Here is a 26,016-nt window from a genome sequence, read left to right on the forward strand (position 1 = left end):
CGACAAGAATGCTGGTGCAATTTTGATTGGGATTGCATTGAATGTGCCCACTCTCACTGCTGTTGTTTAACATAGTGCTGGAAGTTCTAGCATCAGCAATCAGACAACAAAAGGAAATCAAAGGCATCAAAATTGGCAAAGATGAAGTCAAGCTTTCGCTTTTTGCAGATGACATGATATTATAGATGGAAAATCCGATAGACTCCACCAAAAGTCTGCTAGAACTGATACATGAATTCAGCAAAGTTGCAGGATACAAAATCAATGTACAGAAATCAGTTGCATTCTTATACACTAACAATGAAGCAACAGAAAGACAAATAAAGAAAATGATCCCATTCACAATTGCACCAAGAAGCATAAAATACCTAGGAATAAATCTAACCAAAGATGTAAAGGATCTGTATGCTGAAAACTATAGAAAGCTTATGAAGGTAATTGAAGAAGACTTAAAGAAATGGAAAGACATTCCCTGCTCATGGATTGGAAAAATAAATATTGTCAAAATGTCAATACTACCCAAAGACTTATGACATCTTGCTGATCCATTCAAGACAAGAAAAGGTAAGAATAAAGCTGCTTACCTGTGGTTCCTGCATTCCAGCAGCACCAAGTTCTGAGAGGGACATGGTGAGCTTCTCCTGCTGTTCTGATAGGTATTTCTGATAGAGACTGAGAAGTTCTTGGCATTCTCTATATTGTAGCTGAAGAGGTGAGATTGCAAATTAAGGGAAAAAAAATGAATAAACTGAATCAAACTGCATCTATCAGTGCTGCTTTTCAGATTCCAGTAAACAAAAGAGAGCCAAAAATGCAACCATATTTGGTGAGAGTGCAAGTAGACCAACACAGTACATATATCCACCAAAAAAAAAAAAAAAAAAATGAAAACAATAATTCACAAAGAGAGTAGCAATGGTCATCCTATTTGAGGAGAAATTTCTCTCTCAAATCTTTAAATCTGAATGAAAAAAAAAAAAAACATGTAAAAGAAGGAAGTTAGACTCCTATCTCACCCCATACACAAAAACTAACTGGATATGGATCACTGATCTAAATATAAGAGCTAAAATGGTAAAACTCACAAAAGTAAATCTTTATGACCTTGGATTAGGCATTGGTCACCTGAAAGCACAGAAAACACAGAATAAATAAATAAATTGGACTTAAATTTTTGAAAAAGCATACACACAGAACAACTTTTGCTTCAAAGGAAACTATTAGGAAATTAAAAAAACAACCTCCAGGTTGAGAGAAAATATTTGCAAATCATACAGATGATAAGGGACTGGTATTCAGAATACATAAAGACCTTGTATGATTCAACAGTAAGGAAATATCTAACCTAGTTAAACATGAGCAATGAACTTGAATAGACATTTCTCAAAAGAAAATATACATATGTCCAAGCAGCACAAGAAAATATGCCCAACATCATTAAACATTTGGAAAATACAGATCAAGACCACAATATGAGATGCCACTTTGCATCTACTAGGATGGCTATAATCAAAAAGACTAACAACGAAAAGCTTTGATAAAAATATAGAAAAATTACAACCCTCCTATATAGCCAAGGGGAATGTGACACGACACTGTTGCTTTGGAAATAATAATATTTTGTGCTCCCAAAAGTTAGACATTGAGCATATTCAGTGCTCCCAAAAGTTATACATTGAGTTACAAGACTCAGCAATTCCATTCTTAGCAATAATCCCAAGAGAATAAAAAATATATGTCCACACAAAAACTCGTACATGAATATTCAGAGTAACATTCTTCATAACAGTGAAAAAGTAAAAACAACCCAAATGTCACCAAGTGATAAATGGATAAACTAAATGTGGTATATCTATACACAGTATACTACTCAGCCATAAAAAGAAATAAAGTATTGCTATATGATATAATATGGATGAGCCTTGAATACATTATGCTCATAAAACCAGACACAAACGGCCACACGTATGATTTTATTTATGTAACACCGCTGTGGTGTTTTTTTTGTTAATTATTTTAAATACTAGTCTAATGAACTAGGGGAAAGAATACTCAGTTCTAAGTACACGGGATCACAAATAAAAGTTACATTCATTCATGTTCACTTCCCATACTCCAATTTTCTGAAAAATTACTTCAGATCCATACAGAGAGAAAGTACACTACTAGTGTGTGCCAGCAGCTGGGGGAGGGAAATAGGGAACAAGTACTAATGGGTATCATTTCGGCAGGGGGGCAGGGGGTGGGTAGGTAATGAACATGATCTGGAATTAGATAGTTGTGCTTGCATAGCTTTGGGAATATTCTCAAAACCACTGAATCGCACTCTTCAAATGGGTAAATTTTATTGTATGTGAGTTATATCTCAATAAAACTGCTACAAAAAATGCAGTGTAGAAGTGATAACACTTCTAATTACTGCCTAATTTAGGAAGAAAGTTCTAACCATATCAAACATAAAGGAATTATATTAGATTTTTGTCTTGTTTTTCTATAATGTCAGTTAAGTCAATGTTTCATTAATAAAACAGTCATCAGGAAATTTTCTGCCCATATACTTCTCTACATTTTTCACAGTCCAATATGGAGAACATAGCAATCTAACCAGGGGTACCCTCTCCCACAGCTCCTCGAACTTGCAAAGTGCTCAAGACGAAAACCCTAAAGTGGAAAAGTCACCTAACTGCATAGATCAGGTGTATGGGAGACAGCTCTATCCAAGAGAAAGTTCTATTCCTTCTCATTTCCTCCCAGGCCCACTTTTCTCTCGGATCATTTCCGAATCTCCCCCCTCACTTAATTATGTATGCTGTTGGTATAAAAATTACTGTCCAATTAGATTATCCTATATAAATACTTTTACAACTGGTCATCATGATTAAGGGTGGGAATAGTATTTCGTAAATGTCCAAAATGGTGACTGGTTTCAGTATTCCTTAACATTTTCATAACCTAATCATTGCCTCAGGGCAGGTTCTTGCTCTAATAACTTTTGCCAATCATGACTGCATAAATAACCAATTGCTTCATTATTCTCATTATTAACCTTTAACAAAAAGAAAGGAGCCACAGATGTTTTATAGAAGGGGAACGGTTCATAATAAAAGGATAGGTTACTAAGCTTAAAGAATACATTAATTAGAAGAGCTTATTGAATCCTCAGTATCTTAAAAACAGTAAAGATAGAATGAAGTGTTCTAAATAAGCTAATATCATTTCAAAGTCACTATATGTCAGACCAGGCTGGTTTTTACATTGCCATGCTTTTTGGCAGTAAGCTTCAAAAGACGAGAATGATGTGTGGTGGTCCCAAGAGTCCCTGCCAGCTATGACGTATATAAAAAGAATGTTTGATACTGGTTGTTACCATAGGCAGTAATGTTTATAGTAGGTGGACGTATTAGCCTGGATGCAGAATATGAATTGTACTCTGGAGAAAGCCAGCACAATTATACAGCCTAAGAGGTAAATGTCAGCATTTGAAGACAAATTATAGGCAAATTCATTTAAACCCACGCTATTCGGTAGAATATAAAAACAGGTAGTCCTATCTTTATCAATTTTTTATATCTGTCTTGATTCACCAGATTTTGCAATGCTCCCCTTTTCCTGGAAAATCCAAAATGTATGTCCAGGAAACACAGTAATTTTCCTTCCTCCCTAACACAATGAGACTTCAACCCTCCATCTGGAGAGAGAGATTTATGTAAGGAAAATGTGGGTAAAATGCTTTCTTCACTGATCTGGGGGAGGGAGTATAGTGAGGAAAAAAAAAGACACATTTAACTCAATCCTGGCCAAATGACAGAAAAGAATGCAACAGATGTACAATATCCAATCTAAGGGAAGGTGTACATCCAACCATGACAGGAATCTAACACACAGGTAATCTGTCCAACCACCATTCAAGAACTGAAAGGAACGGCAGTCGTCACAACCTCATTAAAGAAAGAAATCTTCAGAAGATAACATAAACAAGTATAAAGTAATATCAAGCAAGATCATATTAAAACCTAAACATTAATTAGCCGAAATGGCTGTGGAAAATGGTCATTTTGCAAAGCTTAAAGCCTTAACTTCAAAATGCATTAATTCAGAAAAATAAAAGTAAAGGTCAAAGCAGAATGAATAGGGATATAGGGAGAAAGAAAAAAAAAAATCATGTGAGTCTCCTGACCAGAGACAGGATATATTGTTAGTATGCTGCCAAAGTAGAAAGTGATCGCCTTGAGCTGGAAGATTTCATCTGGCATAGCAAAGACTACCCTCTTACCCCATCTCACCCTTGCCTTGGATATTTGGGATACTGGGATCTGGTACTTAGTAATCCTGATTTAATACGGAACTCAGTGAAGGAAGGTCTCTATGGGAGGAGAAAAGGGAGAATCATTAAACTAAAAGAAAAAAAATTCTCTATTTTTTGAACAAAGACTCCTTGGAAAAATGGCTGATTCCCATTCTGGCATATGGAAAGTACAAAGTAAGCTATGCTCTAATGCAAAAAAGTGTGCAAAGAGAAGTAGATGGGGGGGGTGGTGTTGCCAAATGAATAAAAGCAACCCTGAAGGAGACTCTCAGTCAAATTTAGGACAATTTGAGCACTGGAAGGAGTGACTCTAATAGCAAATTGAGTAAATATTTACCAGTTCATGGTGATACTTCAAAACGACAAAAAAGAGTGAAAGGGGAAAAAAAAGTAAAGCCCATCTTTATAGAAGAATCCTAGCTAACTATTTAGAAGGAATGGTCAAATTTTTTAAATTGCCATTTTATAACCCCCAATGAAATAACAAATCCAGGCAAGAATCATCAATGGAGACTGAAACCAGTAAGTGAAAGATTAATAAATAAGATATGCATAAAGTGTCAAGATTAGTTACTTAGAGCAAAGAAGAAAATGTACCTTTAAATGGTAAAACCTGGTAGTCATTTCCCAAAGTGAATTTAAGATCACTAACAGTGAAAAGAAAAACCCAGTAATTATACACCCCCTAATGTATAAAGTAGGCAACTTACCTATGAGATATTCTTGCCAAATGCTTTACTTGCATTTAATAAAATATGTAAACCTAACTCCCATTTCACAGAAATTAGAGTAAAAGAACAAGCTAAATTACAGCACAAAGAAACAAATCAGACAGTGTGGGAGATTTTGCAAAGCACTTGGCCTGAACTCATCAAAAAGTTCATGTCATGGAGGGAGAGTGGGGTCAGAGGTCTATCCTAGTTTAAGAGATTGAAGACCCAAAGAAACGCAACCCATGGACCATGATTGGACCATGATTGGACCCTTGCTCAGGGAGAAAAATAGCTATAAAAGACATTCTCGGGACAACTAGAGAAACTGGAATATTGACTCAAAAGTTGATCTTATGAAATTACTGCTAATTTTATTAAATATCATAATGTGGTTTATAAAGAGAAATGTTCTTAATCTTAGGAGATGAATGTGAAGTATTTAGGGTGACATATGACACTTGGCTCAAGGAAAAAAAATAAGTGAATAAATGTTTATATATGTAAGAAAATACATTTATTTATATCTATAATTATATACATATATATTTATGTAAATATGTAACAAAAATAAAAGCAAATATGTGAGAGGACACAGCAAATAGAGCAAAATGTAAACTATGAAATCTAGGTAGCATATATATGGTGGTTCTTTGCTTTATTCTATCAACTTTTCTATATATTTGAAAATTGCCATAATAAATAGTTGCAAAAACTTGTTTTTGGTTGTATTTTTTTGTGTCTTCTTTCTACTATTAGCTAGTCTCTTCTTGTCTTCCTACTTCCACCATAAATTATCTGGGGATAAGCAGAACTGGTAGCATTAGGTCAGACTCCCGAGAGCTCTAACTACATGTATCCGTGGTCATTAAATCAGATGATAAACTGTTAGTATGATCTGATGATACACCAACAGAAACCCATCCCTTGAACCAAAGATAGGCATATGAAAGGTAGCAAAAGATCACTTTTTAAAAGCCTGTCGAGTTTTCTTCCAGTCATGTAATGAAGGCAGTAATGTAGAGTGATTAGCGCGCAGTCTTAGGTGTCACCCAACATTCTTGGCTGAAATCTTAATTCTGGTATTCAGTAATAATGTGCCTCTGGATGAGTAACTTCTCTGACATCCTCATCTGGAGATGATGATTCCTACCTCACCTTACAGGGCAACTATGACTATAAAATGAGCTAATAAATGAAAAGTGCTTAGCATAGTGCAGCACACAGAGCATACATTCAATAGATTTTCTGAAAAGAGATCAAGGGCACAAGAGATAAAAAGTGCTGGCAAGGATGTAGAGAAAAGGGAATCCTGGTACACTGCTGATGGGAATGTAAATTGGTACAGCCACTATGAAAAACAGTATGGAAGTTTCTCAAAAATCTAAAACTAGACTACTATATGGTTTAGCAATCCTATTTCTGGGTACATATCTGAAGGAAATGAAATCACTATCATGAAGGGATATGTACACCCCTATGTTCATTGCAGCATTATTTACAACAGCCAAGACATGGAAGCAACCTAAGTGTCTGTCAAAAGATGGGAGTTAAAAATGTAACACACACAAACACACACAGGAATATTATTTAGCCTTAAAAAAGAAAAGAATCTTCCCATTGGCAACAGTATGGATGAAACTTAAGGGCACTCTGCTAAGTGAAAAAAATCAGACCGAGAAAGATAAATACTATATTCTCTTAATTATATGTGGGGTCTACAAAGCTGAACTCATAAAAACAGAGGGTAGATTGGTGGTTGCTAATGGCTGAGGGTTTGGGGAAATGATGGTGGTGGTCAAAGGATATAAACTTCCAGTTTTAAGATGAATAAATTCTGGGGAACCCTAAGGGACAGCATGGTAGCAATAGTTAACGATAGGTACATATTGTATGCTTGAAAGTTACTATAAGAATAGATCTTAAATGTTCATACACACACACACACACACACACACACACAGGGAGGTAATGGATGTGCAAACTAACATTATGGTGTAATCACTCTGCAATATACACGTATATGAAATCATCACGTTGTACACCTTAAACTTACAGTGTTATATGTCAAATATATATGATATCAAGGGGCTTAGAGAAAGAGATTTAAATAAATAAGAATACCATGTTCTAGGAGAGGCATTTAAACATAGGATACAGTGGAGACTTTTTTTTTTTAAGTGGGGGTAAGTGTTCACTTTAACAACACTGAAGAGGGACAGTCAGGAAAGACTCCAGAGCAGCTGTGACCCCAGAAATGAATTTTGGAAAAGGAGTATACTGATGCACTGGATAGGCAGGATGGGGGAGGTCCATCAGCTGAAAGATCATCAGGAGCAAAGGCATGGAGAATGAAACTGATATGCACCCTAATGGAACTGCAAGTGGTACAGCACGGATGGGAAACTGGTCATAGGTAGGGAGGTGTGACGAGGTGGTAGGGGCAAACAGGGGCCAGATCAGGAATGTTACACTAAGTTGCTGGACCTTATTTCTTTTTAAAAAAATTTTAAATGTTTATTTATTTATTTTTGAGAGAGAGAGAGAGAGAGAGAGAGAGAGCAAGAACGGGGGAGGAGCAGGGAGAGAGGGAGAGAGAGAGAATCCTAAGCAGGAGCCTGACATGGGCTCAATCCCAGGAACAGTGAGATCATGACTTGAACTGAGACCAAGAGTCAAATGCTTAACCAACTGAGTCACCCAGGTGCCCCAGACTTTATTTCCGTACAACCCACTGACGGATGTCTTAAAATCAATTTGCGTTTTATAAAGATACCTTTGGTAGGCATATGAAGGATGGATTGGGAAGCTTAAGACCAGAATCAAAACAACTGATTAGAAAATTGCTACAATAGTCTAAATGAGAGACACAAGGGGTCTGAATTGAACAATGGTGGAAATTAGGGGGACTGGGGTAGGGAGGAAGATTTAAGACACTGTCAGCTTATGAACTGGAAGACAAGATGTATGACCAGATGCACAGTTGCCTTTACCAGGACACAGAGTGCACAGTAAAGAAAAGGTTTGGGGGAAGGGAAAGCACACTTTAGACACACTGAGTGGGGATGCTTGGGGAGCGTTCACTCAAGATGGCTAATACATGACACTTGGATCCTGGGCCTGGAATTCAGAAAAGAGGTCTCAGTAGAAATAGAGAATTTGGGAGTTAATCACTTTATATGTGGTGGCTGAACACAAGAGTGTGTAACATTGTCCAGGGAATGTGTAGCTTCATTCATTCATTTGTTCATTCTTTCACCCATTCAATAAAAAGCTCCACAGAGCAGGAATATTCATGTTGTGTTTATTGCCAAATTCCTTAGCCTACATAATAGGTACTCAACAAATATTTACTGAATAAACACAATTTACTGAGTACATTAGCATTTGAGACTGTGCCAGACCCTAGACATACAGTGATGAACAACAGCAACACTGTCTCCTGCAGGGAGCTTATCATCCAGCAAGGCAGGCAGGTAATCAAGCACATACAATAACGAATAATGGAAATAATGGCAAGAACATTGTGTTGGGCTCTGCTAGCATGCCCTAAGGAAACAAGTGACTGAGGAACAAGGGAAAGCCACTTGGAGAAAGATATTTTCAAACTGAGAGAAGAGGGCCAATGTAACAATAACATAGAAAGGGCAGGCAAAGGAAGAGGAATCAATAATCAATCAAAGGAAGAAGAATCAATACAGTTGACTGTATCTGAAGCAGCAGAGGCCATGCCAGTTAAAGACAGAGGGCTGAGAAGGCTGGTGACCCTTGCCAGAACACAAGTTTGACACTGCTTGGTTATTCACCATTTCTCCCACTGTTTTGGTGGATGACAGTTATGTTATTTTTCCACATCAAAGAGAGAAGCTTCTGGATAATAAGAGATGTTTTACTCAGGGTCACTTTGAGATAAAAACAAGTGACCGTGAGGCTCCAACTCTGATGCCATCCATTAGTCACAAGACTCCCAAGGAAATATGGGAACTCAAAGATGTTCACTAGAGCAGGTACGCCCTTCACTCTGAACACCGACACAGTGCATAATGTATACATATAAAGATAGCACATACCGTGTATCGTACTTAGAATGTTTTGCCTATCCTTATACCTACAAAATTCCTGTTTATCCCTTCAAATTTGCCCTTATGTCATTTCTTCCTCCATCTTTGAATTCCTAAGCAGAGTTAAGCACCTTTATTATAGTAAGTAGCATACTGCTAAAATTATTTTGTATCACTATCACCTGAAGTGGGCTATGTGTTCCTGGAAATAATAGTATATTAATCTGGGTATCTCTCTAGTACACAGCAGGCACTTCAAAAATGTTAGAGAAATGAATAAAAGAATAAAAGTAAAGAAGTCTCTACTGAATTTCGGGTTAGCTTTGGATTGGCAATTGAAAAACTATAGATAGACCATATATTCTTTAAATTAGTCAAGAGGATGGCTAAAAATACTGATTCATTAAAATTTTAAATTGTTCTAACTTCATAATATTTTCCCACCTTGAAGCAAATGGCTTTTGACCATGTCATATTTCTCACAATCATGTCCTACTCCTCTCCCCTTCAAAAAACAGTACACATACATTGTCAGAGATAAACAGAGGTCCAAATTATGTAACTAGTTTGGTACCCAATGATAATATATACAATTAAAAATGGATTGTTGGTAAAAGAAAAAGTGATACCAAGACGAATTAATTAGCAGAGCTAGACAAGAACTTCACATGACAATAACTTTACACCTTTATATTAAGTTGTGATCTGTGCTGGAGTACAACCTACTGATACAAGTCTGAAATTTTCCCTTTAATTATTTTATGGCAAATTCAGTGCAAGACCACAGTATTTTCCAATTTCCTGATGATACTAATCTGCTGGAGGAAAGGAACATATCTCCAAAACAAACAGGGGAAAACTCAACACTCTGGACGTTTACAAAAGAAGAGAAACGCTTCACCCAGTTTCTTCTGGATTCTACTTACTCTGTTTGAACAATGGCAACAAAAACAGGAGACATGTAAAGAGATCTAATTAGAGTAATTAACTAGCTTTTTTAGAGTTTTTGAAGCATCACAGTTTCTACCTTATTTTCTGCAGAGTTGCAAAACAGGATGGGGCACAACAAACTTGGCACTAAGACACTTGAGATTCTGTCTTTGCTCAGATCATCAGACCCTGAGGTTTTCAGGAAACTAATCACACAATGGAGACCCAAGGTTTATTTCTCCAACCTTAAAGCAAGGACATGTATTCACAATTAAAAGTTCACATACAGATATCTTAAAAAACAGGCAATTAATGTGCCAGATTGACCAGAGTTTTTATTTCTTTATGATTTTCTGTTCATGTAACACTCTAATGATATACATTTACATTCATGGTAGATATTAAAGACAAGGTTGCAAAAACATTTCTATTGAAAGCCATGCATTTTCTCTTGCTTCTAACTTGCTTAAAAATGTATTTTTGGGGGCGCCTGGGTGGCGCAGTCGGTTAAGCGTCCGACTTCAGCCAGGTCACGATCTCGCGGTCCGTGAGTTCGAGCCCCGCGTCGGGCTCTGGGCTGATGGCTCGGAGCCTGGAGCCTGTTTCCGATTCTGTGTCTCCCTCTCTCTCTGCCCCTCCCCCGTTCATGCTCTGTCTCTCTCTGTCCCCAAAAAAATAAATAAACGTTGAAAAAAAAATTTTTTTTAAAAAAAATGTATTTTTGGTTTAAAGGTTCCATGTATCAGCCAGACCCAAAGAAGAAGTATTTTCACCATTTGGAAGGCTGCTTTAAATCATTCAGCCTTTCTTGAGTTACAGGAACCAGTCTAGAAACGGAGAAAAAGAAGGTTGTTATCTCACCCCTCCCCCAACCATTTATAAGGTGAACTGTGGTAACAATGATTTAACACTTGAAAATTTCCAGTTTTAGAGAGGGTATATTCCTGACAATACAGACCACTGAAAACTGCACAATAAGTTTTCTAGACTCTGAAAGGCCAATAAGTGAAGTTGTACGTATAATGCTTTGTGAAGCCGAGCTAAACATCAAGCTGGGTGGGGTCTACTAGCTCAGCCATGAGGAACAGATTAAAAACTCCTTAGAAAGAACTTGTCTCATTCTGTTTCCTATCTTCAAACAGGAGAGTTTCATTCTTGTCATTAAATTAAAACCTTCCACAAACTATCAGTCTCAATATACATGATACTTCCCTTTCTTCATATCCTTCTATTTGTTTACTTGAACTATTTATGCTGCTGTGTAAGACCATTCATTTCCAAGTAGAAATGTACTCAGTTTAAGAGATCCCTTATTCTTCTTCTCTAAACTGAGTAATCCAGTGGCATTATACTTTCCTCATACAGTTCCTCTTCTAGCTCTCCTAAGTTTTGTGTTTGTCATCTCTCACCTCTTTAGATTCCTCATTGGAGTTCTTGTATAGAGTCAGATACCAGCATTACCCAGCACGAAACTAAATGCTTCTTACCAGGAATAGGTACCTGAATTAGAGCATCTGTGCATGGCTGTACTTTGGGGCAGGGCACTTCTAAGTACTTTAAAGACATTATTGTACTTAGTTCTCCTCGAAAGGAAAAAAAAAACCATTAGATACTATTATTACTCTCATTTTACAAATAAATTTGCTGCACAGAATGGTTAACAATTTACCTAAGGTCACTCTGCCATTGAGCTGGGATTTGGAGTAAAGTCATAGAACCACTAGCTCAGTGTGTTCTAGAAAGTAATGTATATAGGAATCACCTGTAATTCTTGCTAGAAAGCAGATACTGATTCAGTAGATCTGAGGTAGGGCCCAAGATTCTGTCTACGTTTCTAATAAGCTTCCTTCCAAATGATCCTGATGGCTGATCTGGGGACCCCACTCTGAGTATGCATATCTAAGTCCCCTCCCTCTTCCTTGGTATCAGTGGGAAGGAAGCCTGTTCTCCTCCTTTATACTGAGGCATATAACACATTATCAGACTCCTTTGCTTCTTCTCTTTAATCCATCTTTAGAATATGATGGGTGTTTTTCCTCTCTTTTGATCAACTGTTTTTGTTTTGGAAAGAAGTATATAGAAAATAAAATAGGAGAGTGAAATAACCCATTTTCTTCTTTAGAAGGAAGCAGTATTCTAGATTTTTAAGCACTATACCATTTCTATTGTGACTGGCTGCTGAAGTAATAACAATTAGCAAACATTACCTGTAGGGCTAGAAAATTTATGCTGGGGGAAGAGTCCATGGGAAAAGTAAACAACCACATTTTTCTCTTCTACTTTCAAATAGATATTCAGCCTCTTACCTTGTCCAAGCACACTGTTAAGCCTATGTGTGCAGTATGGTTTCTGAATTCAGTCTAATTGTTGCTACACCATTCTCTATGGCCTTGGGGGACAGCACTTTTGCCACAGTTGCATACGCTTTTCCATGAAGGATGAAAACATGACCTAGTATAATAATTCTAAGTAAAAACCAAACAATGTCCATAAAATAGTATTCATAACTAGAGTGAAAAAGGAGATTTCTTATAGAATGGAATCATATCTAACATTTTAAGGTTAAATGGGAAAAAGTAGTAGGAATATCTCATTTCTGGCCTCTTTGAAAATGACTGAGGCTACTGCTCACAAATGTAAATTATTGCTCAGAGAAAAATTAAGTAACTTCTATGTGCAGGTTTATTATCTAAACTCAGCAAATGCTGCAAAGACTGAAGGTAATAAAGCATTTTATGAACAACTTTACTTCACTGGTTCCTAATATAATTGAGCTTATGTGGACTGTTTAGCAGAATGATATTTTAAACACTGGTAAAGAACCAGATTATTTGCTTGACCCTCCATTCCAGAAATGTTACAGAGAAGTAGCTCAAAACATTCAAGGAGAAAAGTTTTACAATGTCATTAAAATCATGGAGTTAGGTTTTGACTCAACTATTTTAACACTATTGACTACTAAATAAATCAACCAAGAGGCCACATTTAAAAGAACAATCTCTGAGACCTAAGTTTTTATCTATATATGCTTAACAATAGAGAATTGGATCTATCATAAAATTTAAAAGTAATGAACAGAATAGTTAAAGCCCATGATTTCCATTATATAGTTTTTACTATATTAAGCAGTTCCACTAGGAAGCAGAAACTTTCTACAGTTAGTCTCTGTCTACTAAAACAATTCACCCATGTCTGCACTGGGAGGATGGAAAATATCCTCTTCTAGACTAAGGTAAGACATCTAACTATAATAGGATGTCTTCAGAAAATTAGGTCAATGTCAGCAACCAAAAATATTCTTTTAAAGAAAAAAGTAAGTTAGTACAATGGGATTTCTGGTTCCAGATAAGATGGAATAAACATAATTTTCCCTATTCCTCTTACTAAGTACAATTAAAACTTTGGACTTTATATATAAAAAAAAAAACATAAGAAGACTGAAAATGGAGAGAAGATGGCAGAGGCTGGGGCCTCAGAACCTAGAGAACACAGTGATAAGTTGCCTAGTTTTGTTTTTGGTTCAAATACCTTGAACTGGGTGCTGGAGAAGTCAACAAACCAGAAATGCCAATGGACCCATATGTGTCCCCCCAAAAAAGAGGGAAACGGATGCCTACCAAAATGGAAAACTTTTAGGTAAGAACTGCTTTACTCTAGCCAAGCAGCACAGAAAACACTGCAACCCCAACCCTACCTCCATCAGCAAAAGCTAAATGAGAAGTCTGGACTTAGATGTCCCTCTACCACACACTCCCTTTCCACTGAGGTGTTATCCAAGAAGACTGAGTGAGGAGCCAGGATTTTAATTCCTATCTGACAGTAATGACTTTTTCCTCCACCTCATTTATGATTTCAGTACAGGCCTCATAGGGAGCCTGGATTTCAGCTCCCAACTAGCTTTAATGAGGTGTCCCTCCCTAGTGGGGTGATGTGAAGAAGCTGAGTGGAAAGCCAAGACTTTCACGACACTACCAGCAGTAACAGCAGAGGCCATTTGGAAAGCTGGGTGGTATCAGCAGAGGTCTAGTGACGAACTTTCATCTCCACCTAAAATTAAACAGGGGAGGACTTATCTTTCCCCACGGGTGTGATGTCAGAAAAGGTGTGCTAAAAGGGATGGCTTAAATAAGATTAGAACATAACACCCAAAATGTCTAGAATACAATTAAAAATCACTTGCCATACCAAGAGCCAGGATAATCTCAATTTGAGTGAGAAAAGACAGTCAACAGATGCTAATACTGAAATGACACAGATGTGTGGATTTTAAAGCAGCCATCATGAGATGCTTCAATAAACAATTATAGACTTGTTTGAATCAAAAGAAAAAAAGTCTTATCAAAGAAACAGAAAATATGAAGAATGATCAAATGAGTTTTAGAACTGAAAAACACAATGGTCAGGATAAAAACAGACAACAACAGAATGGAGAGGACATAGAAAAGAATTAGAGAAGCTGAAGAGAGAACAATACACATTATCCAATCAGAACAAAAGAGAAAACAGACTGAAAAAGAAAAGGAACAGAGCCTCCGGGACATGTGGGACTATAACAAAAGATGCAGCATTCATGTCACTGGAATCCCAGAAAGAGAGCAGAAAGAGGTAAGAGCTGGAAAAAATATATGAAGAACTAATGCCTGAAAATTTCCCACATTTGGCAAGAGTCAAGAAGTTGAGAAAACCCTAAATGGGATAAACCCAAAGAAATCCATGCCAAGACACATCATAAACTTTTGAAAACTAAAGATGAAGAAAAACCTTGAAAGCAAGAGACAAGTGGCACTATTATTTAAAGGGAGGGAAATCGAATGATGATGTATTTTCATCACAGAACATGGGGGCCAGAAGGAAGTGGCACATTATTCAAATACTAAAAGAACTGTCAACCCAGAATTCTATATCCAGCAAAAATATCCTTCAAAAATGCAGAAGAAATCAAGAAATTCTCAGAAGGACAACTAATGGAATGTAGATCTATTTTAAAAGAATGACAAAAGATTCTCTATAAAAGAAGGAAATGAAGGTAGGGATGTTGGAATATCAGGAAGGAAGAAAGAACATAACGAGGTACAAATATAGATAAATAGGCTTTCCTTCTTCTCTTAAATTTTCTAAATTATGTTTGATAGCTGAAACATAAGTTGTAACATTGTCTGATAGGGATAAAGAAGAAACTTAAAATGGAATAATTAGGGAGTAACAGCAAAAATTTTACCCATTTTTAAGTACAATCTGAAAGTATTTCTCTAAAACATGTATTTCATAATTATTTCATTAAAAAGACAGATGGCCAACATGACCTTGTTAAATATCCACAATTTCTTCACAACTCCCATCTCAATAAATCATTCCCTCAGGTCTGAACATTCAACAAATGTTGAATGAATGAGTGAAAGGAGTGAATGAGTGGATGCTTTCTCAGACAAATTTTTCCATCTGTGTTGCTGACTTCACTCCTTTCTAGGTTATCCAGATATTGTCATAGATATTATTTTATCTTTCTCATGATTTCAATAGCTCTTGGCTCCTTCTTATAACCCTTAAACTAAATGCATCCTACAAAAAGCCCTTCTCAGAGTGCCTTGGTGGCTCAGTTGGTTGAATAATCTGACTCTCAATTGGCTCAGGTCATGATCTCATAGTCATGAGATCAAGTCCCATGTTGGGCTCTGTGCTGAGCGTGGAGTCCACTTAAGACTCTCTCTCTCTCTCTCTCTCTCTCTCTCTCAAAAAAAAAAAAAAAGAAAGAAAAAGAAAAAGAAAAGCCCACTTCAAATAATATTTTCTTCTTAAGCTGCCAACATTTCTCTCTCTTCCCCATCATTATCAACACTCTAAAAGATTTATACTTTTTGTCTCAACTTCTAACATTTCCAATTTTTTTATTTTTTATTTTTTTTAGAGAGAGAGTGTGTGCAAGCAAGTGGGTGAGGGCAGAGAAAGAGAGAGAGAATATCTTAAGCAGACTCCATGCTCAGTGCAGAGCCCAACAAAGGGCTTGATCCCACAACCCTGGGATCATGACCTGAACCGAAAGCAAGAGTCAGATGCTTAACCGATTGAGCCACCCAGGTGCCTCTTCATTTCCAATTTGATTTTTGGCCCAATACTGTTGGAGGACAAGATGCTGGAGGCACCATAAGAATGTCCTGAAGGAAAGGGACAGAGCAGCAAGAAACTGAAATCAGTTTCATTCCGAGGACAGAAGGCCACCAAGACTGCTCTTTCTCTCCAAAAGGACATCATATGGGCACCAGGCCTGGGGATAAGAATGTTTTGTCTGGTGCCAGATGTACTCATGACCCAGTATGGAATACACTGCAGGTGCATAGCCCGTCAAGACGCCAAATACTATGTTGTATGTGCCTGCTGTTATCAGACAATTTGCAAAAATAAAAGAGGCTTGAGCCAGGGGACCAATGCTTTGGCTCCTGGACAGTCTAAACCCCTGCTTTCCATTTCTCTCGTCATTGCACCTTTAGGATGACCTCTCTACACAATACAATATGTTTTCCTGTCCTGTCACAGTTTTCACTGTATTCATGACAAATATCCTCTAATTTTATTAGGTACTAAATATTACAACCTGATTTGGGGTTTCCTCCTCTTTGCTGCCCATTTTCTCCCTCTTCGAAGGATCTCCTCTCCTGGTTTTTGAGTTACTGGCTCATTCTACCTTCTTACTGACTGCTCCTTTTTATTTATTTTTTCTTTTTTATTTTCTCAACAGTTTTTTAAAAATTTTTTTAATGTTTATTTATTTTTGAGAGACAGAGATAGAGACAGAGACAGTGAGCATGAGCAGGGGAGGGGCAGAGAAAAAGGGAGACACAGAAACAGAAGCAGGCTCGAGGCTCCGAGCTGTCAGCATAGAGCCCGATGCAGGGCTCGATCTCACCAGCCATGAGATCATGACCTAGGCCAAAGTTGGATGCCCAACCGATTGAGCCACCCAGGCACCCCGATTGCTCCTTTTTTAATCTCTTTTACTGACTTTCCCCTTCCTTTACCCAGCATTAAATGCAGATATTCCCTAAGGTAATGTCCTAGAACTTACTGTTTTCTCTTCCTCGTCCCATGACCTTATATTCAAGAAAAGCAGTGTAATGTGAGGTTCTACAGCAGTCCCGGAACAAACATGATCATTACCCGGAAGAGTACATATACATATTTGGCATTTATGTAGCATATAAAATGTCAATATGACAATTGTTAAAACTCCAGTTTCTCAAGTTGTTCTCAGTATTTTCAAATCATAACTGTTGGATTTTTACACTTAAATAACAAAAGTTACTGTTCCAAAAAGTTTTAACATCCTATTACTGTTTAGAGCATCATCATATTGTTGAATGATGTCACTGTATTATGAAGAAAGTGCTAATACACATCAGCTTCATTTGAAGGAAAACAAAATTTACTTTGCTAGAGAATATTGCATGATTAGTTCCTGACTTGATTACCCTCTGAAGTGAATCCAGAATGACATATGGTATAATACAAAAGAATTAAGTTAGGGTTACCTATATACTATAAAAAAAGTAATCACATTGAATATATTAAGGACTTGTTATTCATCAAAATAAAATTTCTTCTCTTTTTCCAAGTGGCATCAAAAAGATTACAGTAGGGTTTAATTTTCTAACACCCAACCAAATTTTTTTTCTAGTTCCATCTGTATCACTTGTATAATTGTTTAAATAAAACTTAAAAGCAATGAAAAATGCTAAATAGCTCCCCACACTAGTAAAATCACTGACATGAACTATTTATACCAACAGAATAAAGATTATAAGTACTACATTACTTTACTGGATTAATATTTTCAAAGATCAAGCAATTTATAAATATCTTTCACCTAGTTCAGGTAATGGCTCTGAAATATATAGATCATATAGAAATGACAGACTGTGTTTGAAGATATGCAGATCACCATACAGGTATCAACAGGTATTAACGCTGAGCAAGTCAAGGAAAATATCTAAGGAAGGTTTAATAATGAAAATAGCTATGTAACTAAATATTGGAAAAAAAAATTTAGTCCCTTTACTCAAGGAAAATCTGTTCTTTTATAATAGATATGTATTCAGAGTTGAATCACAGTAACTTTCATAGATGTGTTAGGTACCAATGACCTGACACTCTCTTTGAATATACAAGTTCCAAACAAACAAGGCAGGCACTCTGCACATCTTTTCCCTGAAACGTTATTAGTTCCTTCAACTCAAAAAAGGGCTTTATGTAAAGATGCCAATGGGCCATGATGCCTGTACCCAGCGAGCAGTCTGTGCAGCACTGCACCAAATCCTGACAGGACTTAGGGAAGTAAATTGATTTTGGCAGCATTTCTAGGGATGCCTCCTGGAATAAAATTTGGGAATGTTATATTTCTAGGAAATGGTAGAGGATTTAAAAATGCACAGATTTATCAATCAAAATGCCAGTGAAATCTCCCTTTTAATAAGTAGTAGGAGTCACGATGATGTAGCTGAAAACATTCATTCCCCAGAATACAGACATAACCCCTCAGCTATATGTCCCGATGTCTATCGTACACAAGAGATCGATTAGAAATGAAATGCAAGCTCCACTGGGTGGCACAAGACTAAGCCACTGGAGAGTTACTTACTCCTAAAAATTATTTTGCCTTTTGTGTTCTCATTTAAAAAAATATATTTAGATTACAAAATTAAAACAAATAAAAGTAACACTGCATAATTTAGCTGTCGTTTTCTACCAAATTGCTTATAACCGTAACCATAAAATGATAATAATCTACCATATGTGCAGCTGCAACACTAAGAAAAGCACTGGTCAGTGCTATTGCGAAACATGAACCTACTACTCCCCCTGGTGCCTGTGCAACTGAATTGCAATAAAATAAAAAGTTTCATTTCTCCAAGTGGGAAATTTCACATATGGTCAGTTCTGCTACAACGTTTGTTTTGAAAACATATAAAATTTTAAGTGCATTTGATATATTGGAAATAATCTGAGCACAAGGTGAATATTACCCATGAGAAACACTAAATACAGGCAAAAAACAGCACCCAGCTGACCCCAGCCCAGTATGAACACACAAAACACACCCAAAAGCCACACACCTCAGACATCTACTAGCTAGGTGGTGCTAGGGGCCACACCCCCCTGCAGCTAGTGTTACAACTTTCCATCCAATCTCCTCAACCCTTCTCCTGTATTTAATAGTAACTCACAAGCTGCTACCCTTTCCATGTCTACTTACACAAGCATATTGCAGGTATTTTCAAGGTAAAGTACTGTATTGTAGTATTTATGCATATCTTAATTTCTTAATATATATAAAACTGTGCTATCATTTTTATTGGTTCCATTTTTATAAAAATGTTTCATTGATGAAGTTTTTGAGTGTACAGTCATTTTTCCCATAAGTCCTGTGGGGTTTTTTGGGGAATGATTTTGCATAGTGTGATGACTTTTAAGAATGCATAGGACTGCTACAGCAGAACTAAGTGTATAATAAATAGTAAAACCTAAAATTCTCTACTATATTTGTGTATAAGGCAAGAGTAATTATAAATAATTATCTAATTTTGTAACTTAAAAGTATGTTTTATGTATCTACTTCCATGAGAATATTACTGACTCTGTTTTTAGAACGGCTCCACCCTCAGTTATAGACCTTTATAAAAATTCAGGAGGGAAAAAAAAAAAAAAATATATATATATATATATATATATATATATATATATATATAGCTACTTTTCCCATTCAAGCTATTAATCATACCAAATAATTTGTGCCCCTGCTCTAATCTGACAACCAAATTCTTCCCAGAAGTCTGAGGTGAGAAAAGGTCCAAGTGACTCAAAAAAACACCTTGTTTTGCATTCATGTCATTCAAAACTTGAATAAGCCAAAAAGTTACATAAGAAAAATAAGCAATCCATTAAAGAGCCCAGGGTTCAAGGGAACACAAACATCCCAGAGAGATGCTGTCATCAAGATAAATGCAGTTTTCTTACAGGTTTTCCATACCAGCACTGCGTTTAGATAAGGGGAAGCCAGGATAAAACCTTCAGGAATTCACAATCCTTCACTTAGTTAACACTCTTGCTTACGACTAATATTTTACAATCACAGCAAGTTTCAGCAAGTGCATCCCTTCCTTATCAGAGTACATCGCAACAGCTGCAGTTGGTCTACACTGGGTTTCACTTTTCCACTTTATCAACCTGCTGTATATAGAGAAAAACTTGCTGTTAGGCAGGAAGTCTAATAGTGTGGTCCATGGACACCAGCATCAGAATCACCTGGGACCTTACAAGTATTGCAAAATCCTGGGTCCCTTTCCAGATATGGATATCAGGGTCTACACTTTATTAAGCTGCCCAGGTAACGAATGTACATATTAAAGTCTGAGAACCACTGATCTAAACTACTGCGAGGAAGTTCCAGGCTCCATTTCTGCCCATCTTGCACTTCTACAGAGTTAAGAAAAATAGCTTTCCTGCCACCAAAGTCATGGCTCTTTTATAGCAAATTAATCAGAATGTTTTTTTTTAAATACTTGCTGCTATTTTGTTAGTTTTTCTAGCCTTGTTAGAACACAATCTGTTCGGATTACAATAAATAAGGATGGATAAAATGGATCACAAGAGGTATGTGGGATAAAACTGATTAAATATGACTAAATATTAATTCCTCAAAAGGCAAAATTTCATATATAAGTATATACAAAATATAAAACATGTTTTTTTCACATATAGATGCAAAACAGCAGACATCTGTGCAACAGAAACCTTAGCAATTCATGTTTATGTTACATGCCTAGGACGTATTTCATTAATTCAAGAAACATTTTTAAAAACTAGAGAGAGTTGGTATTTTCTTCTTCAATTGGACATAACACCTGAGTGTCCTGGTTACAATGAATTAAAAATTATAGAAAAAAAGGTTTAATGATGACAGCTTTATAAGATTTGGTATGACGGGACTATCACAGAGTTTACTAAAAACTATTATACACCTCATTAGAACATGCATATTGTCATAAAATTTTAAATGCCAAACTAGAAATTCCCTAGTAACATGACCCTTATTCTCTCAAGCTATCTTCCCTGATCTCTTAACATGCACACACAGAGCATATACTTAACAGACTAGCCTGGCTGCTCTATTAGGACAGGGAGCTGCACAGGTGCTGAGGGATACACCCTCCACTCTCCTTTTTGTGGGTGTGCTTTATATAATTAAAATATGTTTGATGCATAACCCTGTGTAAATTTTTTATTGAAATATATTTGACATCTTATGCTCTGTCAGTTTAAGGTGTACAGCATGTTAACTTGATACATTTATATACTGCACTTCTATCACATCACATAATTATCATTACTAATTTGTGGGGGGAATAATTAAGATCTAGTCTCTTAGCAAGTTTGGTGATTATAATATCATGCTATTGTCTATATTCACTGTTCATTAGATCTCCAGGACTTATGTATCTACTAGTTCTAAGTTTTCCTATCTCTTTGGTCTGTTTCTTACAAGTGGTTCTGTGTATGCTGCAGAATCCTTAGAAAGGATGAGCGCTCCCCCCTCAAAAATCCCATATACAACAATAACAACAAAACCAATGAAACAAAGTCTAAGAGCAACCCAACCCAACCTAAACCAAGCCCCAAATCCTCACTAATGAACTACATGGTTCCAGATACCATCAGGTATTAGATGGCCATATGTTATCTGGGATGGCCAAGATGGCATTATCTGGGCAGCTTTTCATGAAAGAGGAAAACACCCTTTTCCTTAAGGTATAAACTGAAAAGCCTTACCAAAAGAGCTCCAGATTTGCTGTTTTATTAAATTACTTCAGGTCTGGGTAAATGGGGAAAGGAAAAAAAGGGAAGAAAAGTGTAGAGTAAAGGAAAATAACAACAAGGAAGAAAATACGTATCCTCAGGTAAAAAGACTGACCGAAAAGATTAGAAACAAAAATGCAAAAATAAATTTCTTACTTCACTACTTTTCCTTTACTCAGAAAGCTAAAAATACAAAATCTTGAAGTGAAATGTTGAAATTCTGAACACAAGTATTCAAGATCAGAATCAGCAAGACAGGAAAAACAAAATCAACAACTGTGTTGGGTGATAAAAGCACAAAAATAGAGATGAGGACATAAAAGGGAGACCTGTTTTGATCTAGAGATCTTATTTTGGGTAGATGATTTCCACCCAAACTTTGCCAAACTTCTTCCTCTAAAGTGCCAGATACTGTTTCAGTCTTGTGGGTCATATAGTCTCCTGCAAACTCTGTCACTGCAATACAAAAGTAGCCATAGACAATATATAACCAAACAAGCATGACTGTGTTCCAATAAAACTCTATTTACAAAAGTAGGCAGTATACTGGATTTTAGGCTGTACTTTGCAACCTCTGTTATAGCCTAGCTGAGAGATAGAAAGACTATGGCTGTACCTTTCCTGGGGTTTTATGAAAAATAGATTTAAACGATGATGAGTGAGAATCACTTGACCTTCAGCAAGAAAGTGGTCTCTAAGAGCACTGTGACTGGTTTTAAGAGAGATTAGCTCTTTGAAGACTAACCTTGACTAATTTTTAAATAAAAGCTCATATTATTACACAGCTTATTTTATCATATTGCAATGACATATAATTTTCCTCTCTAAGCTTCATCCTTGTTACTATCATTGATTTTTAAACAAAGAAACAATTCTCCACTGGAAGTGCTACCCAGGGCAATTAAGCAAGAAAAAGAAATAAAAGGCATCCAAATAAGAAAGGAAGAAGTAAACTGTCTCTATTTGCAGATAACATATATAACTATATATAACTATATACATAGCTATATATATGTAGTTATATATATGCCTATAAATTCCACTAAAACACTGTCTGAATAAACAAATTCAGTAAAGTTGAAGAATAAAAAAGTCATATATAAAAATCAGTTGCACTTCTAAACACCAACAAGAAACTATCAGGAAGATAAGTAAAACAGTCTCATTTCTGTAGCATCAAAAATAAAATATTTAAATATTTAGAAATAAATATAACCAAGGTGAAAAATATGTACACTGAAAACTGTAAGACAGTGATGAAAGAAATTGAAGAGAACACAAATAAATGGAAAGATATTGTGAAAATACCCTTAACAGCCAAAACAATCTTGAAAAAGAACAAAGCTGGAGGCAGCATATTCCCTGATTTCAAACTGTGTTACAAAGCTATAGTAATCAAAACAGTATGGAATTGGCATAAAAACAGACACACAGATCTATGAAACAGAATAGAGAGCCCAGAAATAAACCCACATATGGTTGATTAATTTATGACAAAGGAGCCAAGGATATAAGGATATACAATGGGGAAAGGACAGCCTTTTCAATAAATGGTGATGGGAAGCTGGATAGCCACATGCAAAAGAAAGAAACTGAACCACCACCTTATACCTTACACAAAAGTCAACTCAAAATGGATTAAAGACTTGAACATAAGACCTAAGACCCTAAAACTCTCACAAGAAAATACAGGGGGTGAGCAACTTGACAGCCAGTCTTGGTGATAATGTTTTGGATTGAACATTAAAAGCAACGGTAATAAAAGCAAAAAATAAACAAGTGGGATTACATCAAACTAAAAAGCTTCTGCACAGCAAAATAAATCATCAACAAAATAAAAAGGCACCTATGGAATGAAAGAAAATATTTGGAATTTGAAACCAGTTCCAATCTCATAGCAAGGTTTCATCTTCTAATTCTAGAAGCAAAAAGCACATAAATATGGAGAACCTCAATTGTGTTTCTTTGTTTCTTACCTCAGTGCAAATTTGCTGTTCCCATATGTGCTGCTGAATTTTGTTTCTCTTTCAGAGCTTTAGGTAATTATAGTAAATGCCAGTTACAGAAATACTTAAATAAAATATCAAACTTCCAATGCAAATCAAAGGATTGATCACTGCAAATGTTCATGGTCACTGAGGTGGTCTGTGTCATAAATACAATAGAAACATTATCATATGCTTACTTTCAATAAAAACTTACTTCTTTTGTTCATATTATATATTTTTTCCTCTATGCTCCATTGAAGATGTAAAATAAACTGACAGAGGAGGTTGAATCACAGATAGAATGTAGGAAAATAGGCTATTACATTTAAGTGCACATGGCTTAAATCTTTTATAACTGATTTTGTTAAATTATACATCACACTTTCTGTGTAACATAATATGCAAGGTGAAATTCTATGGAGCAAAAAACATTCTTAAGGAGAATATATAAAAAGTATAAATAAAATGTTAAATGTTAAAACAAAACTAACATTTAAGAAAATAAAATAGCTAGACTATTTTGGTAACCCTCAAAAATTTACACTGTAGCATATATTCCCTAGAGCAAAGAACAGCAAAAACATCACAAAATAGCAAATTACTGACTACTTTGTTTCTGGCTTAAAATAAAAGCTGGAAAATAAATTAATATTTCACAATTCTAAAAGTCAGAAAAAAACAAATCTTCAAATATGTGCTAGGGCAGAGTTATCTCAAGAGTGAGGCAACTAGAATGAGAAATCCTCACCACTTGCAAAGACAAAGGTCAGGATGCCTTGAACTATCTTCGTAAATACAACTCCTCCTTGAAGACTTCTTTATTGTTTGGAGATTTTGCCCATTTGTTTTTTCAAATGTTGGGTCAAAGGAAGAGAAATCCATGGTACCAACCTCCATGATAGCCCTAACTTGGGGGATACATGCTACCAATGGAGAAATATACTAAATGGCATAAACATAAAGACATTATTATGCAGCAGAGCCTGGTAACTATGGCAAAGTGTAGGGCACTGTCCTGGGACATTTTTCTTTTTCATTTTTTTTTTTTTTTACTTTAACACTCACAATTATTGTGAGTTGCTATGGAATTATGTGGAATTGTTATAGCATCTAAGCTACACCATAATATTCTGATTAATTTTGAATGGCATACTCTTTATTCATCTTGTATTTAAAGTAGAAAAAGAATTAAGGCAAAAATGAGTCGCCATTGCTTTGATCTGATTTAATCCAAAAGTAGAACACTAATTAAAAAGTGGATTCTACAACTAAGTGCCGAGCGCGGCAGGAGACCCATTTTTCTAACACTACAGAATCAAAGCATCTTGATGCACAACTAACTACATCACACAGCACACTTTATACCATCTCTCTGTGGTATGCAAAATGCCTATTAAAGAATATGTTCCACTCATTTCAGCATTGCTGCTTTTATTTTTTAAATTATTTTTAAAACTATTAGTTTAAATGGTTTTTAAAACTACCACTACTTTAATTTTTTTTTAATTTTTTAATGTTTATTTGTGAGAGAGAGACAGACAGACAGAGTGTGAGCGGGGAAGGGGCAGAGAGAGAGGGAGGCACAGAATCTGAAGCAGGCTCCAGGCTCTGAGCTGTCAGCACAGAGCCTGACGTGGGGCTCGAACTCACGAACTGTGAGATCATGATCTGAGCCGAAGTCAGAAGTTTAACCGACTGAGCCACCCAGGCACCCCTACTTTAAATTATTTTTAAACTAATACTATTAGATTCACAATGAGAAAAGGCAGTTCTACAGGTGAATTATTTCTTCTTAGAACTATTTAACTCATGTGTAAAAGATACATCACGGTTAGAAGGGAGATCCACCCTGCCTAGAATGTAGAAAGTCTCTAGAGAATGTCGCTCCCACACTAACAATGAGAAAGAGCCAGACAATCTCTAGGATATAGCTTTTGTGGGCCCATAAAAGTTTAGGTCACAAGACAATCAGGTGAACTGAATTCTAAGAGGTAACAAACCTCTCTAAGGAGACACAGGATACAGAGGATACAGGATACACAGGATACAGAGGATACACACAGGATACACAGGATACAGAGACACAGAGCCCAGAGGAAGCAGTGGTCATCATAAAAGGCAGAGAAGAAGAAAACACCTAACAATTGTAGCAAATTATTAAAGGCTGCATGTGGGCT

At 36.2% G+C, this 26,016-nt stretch overlaps 1 protein-coding gene across 2 annotated transcripts in view; it reads right to left on the bottom strand.

The window, feature by feature from the left end:
* KIAA1328 (KIAA1328 ortholog) overlaps window positions 1-26,016 on the bottom strand; it is a 348,930-nt gene that overhangs the window by 216,637 nt on the left and 106,277 nt on the right. For both annotated transcript variants that reach the window (XM_030336142.1, XM_030336143.1), the window contains exon 6: window positions 585-712. In XM_030336142.1, the coding sequence (XP_030192002.1) occupies window positions 585-712 (128 nt within the window). The remainder of the gene's footprint in view (window positions 1-584; window positions 713-26,016) is intronic.

Source organism: Lynx canadensis, chromosome D3, assembly GCF_007474595.2.
Source record: "Lynx canadensis isolate LIC74 chromosome D3, mLynCan4.pri.v2, whole genome shotgun sequence".
Classification (NCBI taxonomy): Eukaryota; Metazoa; Chordata; class Mammalia; order Carnivora; family Felidae; genus Lynx; species Lynx canadensis.